At 38.9% G+C, this 10,818-nt stretch overlaps 1 protein-coding gene across 1 annotated transcript in view; it reads right to left on the bottom strand.

Annotated features, from left to right (window-relative positions):
• Positions 1-2,548: 2,548 nt before the first annotated feature.
• The window catches only part of ARHGAP15 (Rho GTPase activating protein 15), a 325,750-nt gene continuing 317,480 nt past the window's right edge, over positions 2,549-10,818 (bottom strand). Inside the window, exon 14 of the mRNA XM_065637984.1 lies at positions 2,549-3,217. Within this exon, the coding sequence (XP_065494056.1) occupies positions 3,034-3,217 (184 nt within the window). The 3' untranslated portion in view covers positions 2,549-3,033. The remainder of the gene's footprint in view (positions 3,218-10,818) is intronic.

Here is a 10,818-nt window from a genome sequence, read left to right as displayed (position 1 = left end):
TGCAGGTCTCTTTCTGCTGTCTCCTTTTACTATAGTTATCCCAGTTACTAGTACAACTTTCTTTTCACATGAGTTTGAGTAGAAGATACTCTGTATATGGAGAAGATGCAGATAAACACACTGATTCTTGGGCATATTTCTCTCTGCTGCATTCTCAGCCTTCATTTTTCTGATCATTTACCATTAATAGCAATAGCTCCTTGCTTAAAATATCTGTGGCCTTTCTGAATCTGAAGCTGTCTCCTGAAAAAAAGGTCTTCTGCAAGTCTAATTTTGACTCGCTAAATATTTAGCAAATTTTGAGCAAAACCTCTACCAAGTCATAGCAAATATTCTTATAAGAAACAATTGCAGGAGCAATATGGTGGTGATACAGGCCGAGTGAATTGCTTGTGCTGGATGGAGGTCAAACTCAAGACGCTTTTGGGATTTGGAAATGTATTTCTCCAGCAACAAAAGAGAGTCTGTCGGAGCCCTGGGCTGTGAGCTTGGTTAACGAAGAGCAAACTACCTGAGCAGGAGGACAAAGAAACCCCACTGCAGACCAGGCTTGAAAATAATGTTGTTTTCACTTTTACCATCTTTTGTCTGGTTACTTTCTGCCCTGAGGGGCTGATGGCAGGAGACGTGGGCATGGCTCTTTGATGAAGGATTGAGTCGGTAATTTTTCCAAACAAATTCATGTGGATATTAAAGGGGACATGGTGAAGACTGGTTCCTTGGGAAGGGGGCGGCTTGGTTGCAAGGCATGGTCATTCCTTTCTGTTGTCAGGATGAGAAAGTATAGACATCACGCTCCTCTGATGAGACCCACTTGTGTCCTCCCAGAACTAGCTACCCACATATCAGACTTCTATCTTTAAGAAAGCATTTTGTAGAGAAGTCAGCACATTTGTACAGAATTCATGTAAGGCACCCTTCAAAACCAAACAAAGGCTTATGTGTCCAAAAGTTTGCTTGATTTCCCTCCTCCCCCCCTGCCAACCAAACCAGTTGATCTTAAAAAAGATACGGATTCATTTCATAAGCCTTGTCTTGCTTATAAAAACGAGAAGAGTCTCCATTCTCCAAAGCAAGCTTAAAAGAAGATTAATTAATTAATTAAGAATATTTTCTTCTGAGTGCAACAGGATCCAAGTAACAAGTGAACTTTTCATTTCCAGTAATAGCAGAAATTACTTCAATAGCATGATTGTGAGCACCCGTGGGGCCATAATGTGAATGGTCTTTATTAAGGAATAGACTGAACTTCTGACTATCTTTCTTCCAGTCATTTCCACAGGCTATAAACAGCGCCTGGTTTGTTGCTATTAAAAGAGTCTAAAGACGACAATGCTGAAAAGCATTACTGTTTAAGTACTCATGGCTTGACATTAACATGAAAAATATTTTCTTGGAAGTAAAGTGAATTTGGGTTCTCCAGAATATTATCGTTTCGCTCAGGAACGATTATGTTGAATACTTGTGATATGAGGGAGATGTTTGTTTGTTTTTAATTTCAATTACTGATCGCTAGACCTCTATTTTCCTTGATTTTTCAAACATATATGAAGTCAGAAAACATCTTGGGGCCAATTTTTATATTTTCTTGGTGTTAGTTTCTGCCTATGTTAGCACCTGATTGAAAGAGCCTGGTCTTAGTTAACGATTAGGCTTCATTATATGTTTGTTCCTATAAATGACTGCTCTGAGGAGCAACCTTTCCTGAATAATGTGGTATTTTGCACAACAGTGCTAAGTAAAAATTGAAGCAATCCATGATCTGCTGAGGTGATATTGAAGACATATCTCTCGTGCACAGCAGACCTTTGCATTAATCCTATGTTTTGGGGGTCTTTAATTGCTTTAAATATTTGCTTCTAGATCTGTGTTTCACACATCTTATTTACATGGTTTATTTTTCATTTTATGAACAAATCGATAACCAGACAGACTCTTTACCACACTGGATTAGTTTTATTTATTCTCTTTGAACTTGATTAAAAAGCTGTCAAACATAAGTCTACATTTTATCAGCAGAATACTTTTACAAAACAGGGTAGGAGATGTGTATAGCTGGAAACATACATTTCAAAATGAAACAATATTTGATATATTCTAGACAGTTACCCTTTTGTTTATCCATGACAACTGAAACTAACCATCAAATGCATAAATTGATTCAAGTCTAGCCAAGTAATCCTAAGGGCATATGAAAAGGCTTTTTTTTAAAGTTCTTTCTAGATGAATTTAATGTAGTTCACCAATAAAGCATCCTCAGGAGCACAATACAAATGCTACAGAACATGAGATAGCTGGGGAAAGCGGGCAGATGTACAGTGCGATGAAGAATCAAAATGGATGTTACGTTAAAAAGAGCAGTCATGCAATGTCTTCATTTCATGTACTGCATTTAAGTAAAAATGCTAAAGTTCCTTTTTTTTTTCCTTTTAAAATTTTTTTAGGCACCATTATGCAAATAGTGACATTCTGGTTGGGTATTGGTTTTTTTATTTATTTAAAGGTATTAAATGTAATCTTTATTTGAACTCTTGAGGTATGCAAATTGATCATTCATCATGTCTTTAACTTTCAATACATACCAAAGAGAAAGGTAAATTATACTCAGATTAGCTAAAATTATCTGGTGTCACTGTTTTAATTCGTTGCCTTTAATATACATATTTTAATCCATCTCCCACAAATCTCTTCAATTACTATTTGTCTTTCTGTGCCATTGCATATGTTGGTAAACAGCATTTTCTATGGTCCTTGGCCATATGCTGTATGCTCAGCTTGCAAAAAAAGTGACACTTGGAGTGCTAGCATAATGAAACTCTCAAAGGGTTAATGCAGAATACATATAGGCAAATGTTGACAATATTTTTTATTGCAATGTTTGAAAATTAAACAGAAAATCATCATTAAGTTTTCACAAAATGAGGCATCTGTCACTTGAAAGAAAAAGAAATATTTCAGAAATATGTTTACAGAAATGTAAAAATATTAGACACCAAGACAGATGTGAACGTTTTCAATAACAGGCCCTGTCTGTCAGTCTTCCTCAGAGCCGAAGATCTTGCTGTACTCACTCAACATAAGTTCAACTATCTGATTTTGGTACAGCATGTGGACTGCCATGTTCCCTGTCTCCTTTTCAGGTCTAAGGAGTGTTGGTCCAAACACAATTCCTAAGCTTTGTGTTGACATAAGATTCACGGATTCCTTGGCTGCTATCCTGTTGACGAAAGGAAAGAATTGGTTAAAGAAAGAGGGACGTTAAAGGAGTCGCTGTTGCATTTGAAGTACATAGAGGCACTTTTTACTGATTCTCCGAACAGGGATGTTTGTTTGGTTAAGTTATCAAAAAGAAAGACAAGAGGGAGGGAAGAGACAACTCCTGCCAACCTGACAAACTAGGAAAGGAGAGTCAGCCCCAGGCATCAAGATGTGCGTGAGATTGGAGGTCTGAAGCCCCATTTGCAGTACTCTTATATTAGGGCACAATTTTATCTGGTGAATGTGCATTAGCTGGTATGTCTGCTATAACGCAAAAATTTCTGAGCTCATATGTTAGATACTGAAAATAGGTATTGCTCTTTACGCTAAGGGTTTCGAGCACTTTTGCTGTCAACAGTTTTGGTGGCTCCAGGGAGAAGCTTCCCTGCTTCTCTTCACATGGTCTCCAGCACTGAAAGGACTGGGAAAACAAAAAATGCCCCTTAATATAGAGCTGATATGAAACACATTCCTTCTGCTAATTTAAATCCAATAAAGTCTGAAATGGATTGTGAAATTTGTATAACTAAAGACTTTTGCATGCCTTACCCCGACACAAAGTTTCTTGGAAGACACTGAGACCACATACCTTAATGAGATGACTTAGAAAATAATGGTAAGGATTATAACCTTTGATATCTTTATTACCCACAAAATTACAAGAGGAGGACTGTTATTATTAAAAGTTGATCTTATGTCTGTATTAAGAATTAATATTCTTGTGGAAATGACATTAAGGATGGAGAATTCTGGTCTAAGAACAATACAGGTTTAATGGATGGAGTTTAGGTAGGCAGTTTCACATAAATCTCTGCAGCGGTGAGTATGAACTAAGTGGAAATCCATTTCCTTCCACCCTCCAGAATATATAGTATATCTTAGGTTGGAAAGAGTAGTAAATGAGGACACATATTTTATAAATAAATTACACAGCTCTACTAAGGAATGTGAACTAAACGTAACTTTAACATGTAAATGTTTGAATTTATGGATGCTCCCTTAATCTGTTAGTTTTAACTTGAATATTCCAAGTGGTTTGTTGAAGCCAAGTTCTGCATTTCCCCCCTCTCTCTCATTGTCACTCATTTACCTCTTTCAAATCCAGACAGCGGTTTAAATGCCATCATAGCTGTCTCTGTTTTCTCATACCTGTTGCTGAATTTACAGCAAGCTACACTGTAAGTGAAAGAAACCTCATGAGATATAATGGGTGCAGTCACTTAAAAAAGGTTTATTTCATGTGAGTGGGTGGGTCACACAGTGAAGAGCATCTTCTTGCGGATTTCTGCCAATCTTGTCATTTATCATGTTCCATGAACATCGATGCTTGTGGGTTTTTTGCCATATATAAATAGGAAGCATTATTTAGTTCTGCCTCATGCTTGTAACTGCGGTGTCCATTGCACAAAACACTCTCCATATGGCACTAATCAGATTGGCTTAATTATTAGTTTCTTAAAATATAACATCTTTATTATAAATAATTATCTTTCCTCACTGATAATATTAACGTAACATCTCTTCTCTTAGGAGTTCAGAAAGTCTCAAAAGTTAGGAGTTTTTTTGCCAAATGACTATGTGGGCTTCTGATGGATATCACACATCTTTATCACAATTAAAAATGTTTGTTACAGGGGTGGCAAGGTTGTTTTCCTGCCACTTATGCAGAAGCACATACATTGAGCTTGCATTCTCCCTGTGAGAAGAGAGTTCAATCTCTGTTGAGCTAGAAATTGGAAAAATTATAAAGTTTTACATTCAACATCAGCATGGGTAGAAATGCTAGTTCACCAGGCGAAAAAAAACATTGTGTCCTATGTAACTTTAGAGATCATCAATTTAACGTCAACCATGGCTTTGCAATGAGGTGGCGTTGATGATGGACAGCATTGATGAAGCTAGAGGAGAAACATCTTGCCGGGAGCCAGAGCCAGTGGACCATGAATGAGCAGAGTCAGGGTGAAAATAGTGGTGGAGGAGGAGGGGTCTGACTTCCTTTTATCGGTAAAATTTGGATCAAGATGTTGAGATCCTATGTTTCTGATGTAGACAAAGAAAATATATGTATATTTGTGTATATTTGGGGCTCCTATGCTTACTGCTAGTATAATAATCATTGTATTGATAAGATCTCTTGAGAATTCTTGATATTTTCTATCTGTTCATGCAGTCATACTTGTTCTGATGACCATAATAACAAAAAACCCTGTAAACTAAGTAGACTTGGAAACTTGGAAAGTCTGAGTAATTAAATAATCCGTGGTAAAATACAGCTACTGAAGGGAAAGGGGGAAGGAATTTAATCCAGCCTGAATAAAATAATTATAAGTTTAGGACCTTATGCCTTTTTAAAGTTACGAATATTTACCAATGCACTTCTATAAGTAATATTTTTTCATCTGTCCACAAAAGAAAAATCAAAGCAAAATAAAACAAACATTCACAATTTAAGCTATTACTGTAGCTGCTAAGTGAAATTCAGTTGTTGAAAGAGAAAATCCCTAAAAATGGGCAAGAATTATTTTTTGGCAAGAAAAAAGAGCAGAAAGAGTGATATACCATTTAAAACATAAAAAGTGAAAGGAAACGCCAGAGCTACTTTTTGTTAAGTCGAAATGAAAGGAGCAATGATCCATCAATTTAAGACTATTTTAGAAACAATCTATAATCTGGTACCACAGATGTTGGAACCATGTCAAGAAATTGTTTGGCATTATGCTGTGCAAGATTTCCACCCCCCTCCAAAAAAAAAAAAAATAGCGAGCTGAATTGCAAACTTCAAGAATGGCTTCATTCCTTTAAAATCACAAGTCAGGAGATGTACAGAAAATACCGTTTTCATTATTAGTAGTAATGAAATTAATGATGTATTAAAACAGCAGAAGTGTCTGATAGGAAGGTTCTAGTGTCAATGGCAGATATATAAGCAAAAATACTTGGAATTTATGCTTTGGTTGTTGCCAAGGCAACCGTAAGCTGGAAAGCGTGTGACTGAGGGCAGGGCAACTCTACAGCTAAGAGGGTCATTGTATGGTGAGTTTGGCTCTCAAGTTCCATTAAACCTACACTTTTCAAACTCTCTAAATAAAGTCGTTATTAATTTTGACATTTGGAAAGCACGTTAGATTAGTACTTCAAACACACTAGGTGTTAGGAAATGTTCTTCATCCATTTTTACTCTGTAGTAATGGCCGAGGAGGTGAAAGTGTTTCAACAGTGACTCTGATCCCTCACTTTTTTAATGTTCCTACCTAAAAAATTAGGGAGCACTCATCCTATTTAGGGAGCAAAACCCCATTGTAAATACACTGTTTTACCATAAGCTGGAGAGTGTTTGAAGAGAGAGGTGCATTAAGAACTGTTCGGTCTTGCATTCTTAGCCCTTTCCAGCCTATAAGGATTTAAGTTTTCTCAATGTTGGGGGCATTTCTACCCTTAGCAGAACTGGTTTTAGCCATGCCTTGGACTCTATTAGTGTTTTAAATGATATCTAAGGGTAACTGTTCAATAAGGCAATCCTGCTGCTCTTCCATGAACTGATAATATAGACTATGAGTACGGGGCAGCACGTTACAAAATGAGGGTATCAGAAGAATAAGAACATGTCACCTGGTAAAATACTACAGGCCAGAATGGCAGGTGTGGGAAATGCCATACTTTGAGTTCAGCAGAGGACCGAGGGATGAAAGTAGGTTTTGGTCTTATCAAAATCCTGCCCACCAGTATTATGCACAATATTTTATTTAACTAAAGAAGTCACTGCCTGGAGAGACGGAAACCGAGATCTAAAAAGAGTCCAAGAAAGATTAAAGATGCACGGGAATAAAGAAAACTTCCCAGAAAGGAAAAAAAAAAAAAAAAAAATTATGTAATTGTGACATCTGTTCTCTTGGTATAAAACTAACCTTACAGAATTAGAAATCAACTCCTCTCCCGGTTAATTATTCTATGACAGCCCATTTAGGTGGGTTTTGCACCTTTGCTGAACTGTGCTAGCGACCACTGTCATGGCCAGAGCTGCTCGTCCCGACGGACAACGCGGCTGGTTTGAAATGTGAGTTCCTATGAACTGCCTTAACGGGTCAAAGTCTGCGCATCCCATTGATTCGCTTTACCAATAATTATCCTCAAATTAGCTAACGTCTGTTTCCTGTACATACTCAGGGACATGCAAATGTAATGTTTTTAGGTTAAGGACTTGACCCAGGGACCGGATCAGCAGCCCTCAACTCACCTCAACTATAATGCTGTTAGCAGACCTTTTCGGTGCACTGTTATGGGCCAGTTTTTATGCAGCAGTTTTCTGACTTTTGCTGTTGCAGAGCTCCCAATCCATTTGGACGTGTTAAAATTTGACTCTTATGATGAACAGTTTCTAGCTCAACGCTTTGTTCTCCCCTCCTTCCCAAATGCTTGTTCACAGGAGTTAAAAAATAACAGGTATTACATACTTTGCTTTAGTGACAAGACATTCGGGAAGGAATCATCCAACCTTGAAATAAAATCTTTATTGAAAGCAATTCTACATCCATGCCAGTCAGATACATTGTACGATCAGAAGAGATGTCCCAGGGGAAAGCTTGGCGCGGTAGACAGGGTTGATTACTTGGACCTCCTGTCAGTTCTTAACTCATTGACAATGGCTGAGACATTTCAGTACAACTTTGTTTTCTTTATTTGGAAGTAAAGTTAATATACTTACCTTAACTGTGCCAAATGTACCGGAAAATAACCTGATAATAAAATGTACCATCCTACGAAGTGATAATGTCTGTGTGTGTATAAGTACATTTTGGCAGGGCTTTTGCAGTCAGGTTTTTCAGTGTTAGGAAGGAAGCACAAGTACAAAATGATACACAGATAAACTATCAGGTTTCTTCTGAATAGATTTCCTTTCCATTTAAGGCCTGTTACATACTTCCCTGAGATACAGCATATTACTGCAACATCAATTTCTATTGCAAACTTATTTCATTTCAATTATAGTAGTTGTTCTTCAAGGACTTAAGTGCTTTTTGGTACTAAAAAGACAACTGAAGCACAAAGTTTGGCTTTGAGAGTCCTCTTAAGACACAAACAATAATAGGTGTCCTTTCACAACAGATCAAAACCTTGTAAACGTGCCCATATCCAGCTGGATACACCAGCTTAGGACAGACAGCAAAATACACCTGCCGTGGAGGAAGGGTGCAGGGCCTTAACCTCATCTTCAGAGACCTACAGAAATAATTGGTGCTAAGTGAGCCCCTGATACCATAAACACTATTTATGTAAACTGTTCAATTCGTTGCCCTGCAATGTAGATAAATTTAAAACTTAGTAATAAGTTGGGATTCTTGATATTTTACGAATGCAAACTAAACCTCGTTATTATTTATGTACTGGCTTTGTGGATGATTTGCTCAGTTGCATTACAGTGGTATTCACCAGCCGATGAAGCTAAGCAAATGCAAACATTATCAGTTGAATCCCCAGCTTGGTTTTTTGTGAAATCTGGATAGCGTGTTCGGGGGGACTGAAGTTTTGTGTGTATGTAGCTACGACCTGGGTTTTATGCTTATAGAGGAGCTCTAAAGCACTACAACGTCTGTCTTTTTCAAAATATGATCATAGTGGACTAACACAGTTTGAAGCTACTTTCTTTTGCCCGTGCAAAATATGAAGGTACTTTAGATTCCTGTTTGCTCCATACGTTGAATTCGAAACACTGTCCAAGGCTGGTAATAGAGAAACCAGGTCACGGCGTATGATATGTTACGAGAGGGGTCAGAAATAGTTCAGACATACTTAAGAGCTTGCTTTTGCTGAAAATAGCTTCCATGGCTCCTGGCCTACAGAAACTCCATGGGCTTCCTGTGCTCTGCAGCTGTGGGTTCATATTACAGCTCTTTGGGAAAAATCCTTTCTCTTCAGTTGCTCTGGGACACAAGAAACGAGCACTTGATGCTGTCGTCTTCTGCAGACTAGCCTTTAAATCCGACCATTGGATGGCTATATATAGTACCTGGACAGCTGACAGGGACCTGGTGGAGAATGGGCTTCCTCAGGGGATCCCCGGCATCTCTCACAGCACGAGCCCTTCCCTGGATGAACTGCCTTGGAGTCTAGCCCTAAATGAAAATAATAACTAAACCAACTCTGAACATCAGTTCACAGTTGGCTGAACGGACTCCAAAAGAGCTGAGGAAAGGCATTTATTCTGGCTTACCCTGGTTTAATAAGGGAACAGTTCAAAATAAAAATCTTTTCACCATTGGGTGAACTTTGCTACCTGTAGGACCTGCTTTCTGAAGAATGTGTGTGCTCTTGCCTTTGCACGCACCTCACATAGTGCCTGTCTGGTAGAGAAAGTCTTGATTTTCCATGTGACTGAGGCCAAGATGTAAAAGTACATTTAGATATCTAAAGGGATTCAGGCCTCTCTAGGGGCTGTGTTCAAGAATGTGCTTTGGAAAAGTGCTGCTTGTTCTGCAGGATGCGAGCTGTGCTCCTGCCTCTGCTCCCACCTGTGGCCACATGAAGAGGACAAGATAACGTGGTACCTGCACCTCAGTCTTGGGATCGTTTCTGTTTTCTGGCCATCTCCTGGGTTAGCGGAGCTTCAAAGGCAGAGGGTGAACACCAGTGTCCCAGCATGGCATGGCCAGCAAGGGCAGGAAATCATCTTCACACTATGGTGGCTTTACTGAAGACCCTGGTGTGGGCAGAAGCGCAGGTCCCACTCCCCCAAACCATGTTCTGCCTAAGAAATTCAAACCATTTTCACAAAATCTCCCCTATTACTGCAGTAGTTCCATGTCTCCTTTTTGGAAAACTGCCCCGAGTGACCTGCTAAGTTCTTCCATTTACTGACAACCAGCATTCTGTCCTACTGCTTTGGCTTGGTTTTTAATTTTTTTGTGTGTGTGTCTGAATGCAAACTGGTTTGGACTAATGCTCAGAAGACTGGAGAGAGGAGGAATCCTGACCTGTCCAAGTCATCATAGTGCGAGTTGCCATTGAGCCTGAAGTTTGCCTGTTTGGGTACGGCCATTTGGTAGGAGCCAGCTGAAGTTCTTTAAGGAGCATCTCTGACTCCTTTGCCAGCAGCTCTGCGCACAAGGCATTCATTTTTGCCCTCTTTAACAGCCCTGTAGCAGCACATATATATATTTCTCACACGACAGCGAACCCCTCTTCAAAAGCCACGCGACCACTGCAAGCACGAGTCTCTCCTTGGGGAGAGGATGGGAGAGAACAAAACCGCCTGTGACAGATGTTAGGCAGATGCTAATGCACTTCTTAGAGGTGTTTTGATAGTGGAGTGATAAAGGCAGAGTGAGAGTAAATAGAATAATATATGTTCAGACAAAGATATAACACATAGACCCCTCAGCTATATTTTTGGCTGGTGGTGTAACTTCTGCTGTGATTTTTCTTTTTTAAAGTTCCATTTCAGATTTTTTTTTTTTTTCCTGCAGAACAACTAGTTTATTATAAAGACCAACCTGTCAGAGGTCCTGGATCTGTATGCTTTTGTGGTCTGTGTGGCTCAGAAGGCAACAGATAGTTTTACATGAA

Source organism: Caloenas nicobarica, chromosome 6 (assembly GCF_036013445.1).
Source record: "Caloenas nicobarica isolate bCalNic1 chromosome 6, bCalNic1.hap1, whole genome shotgun sequence".
Taxonomy (NCBI): Eukaryota; Metazoa; Chordata; class Aves; order Columbiformes; family Columbidae; genus Caloenas; species Caloenas nicobarica.
The sequence above is the reverse complement of the archived record's forward strand: the minus strand, read 5'-3'. Positions and strand labels throughout refer to the sequence as shown.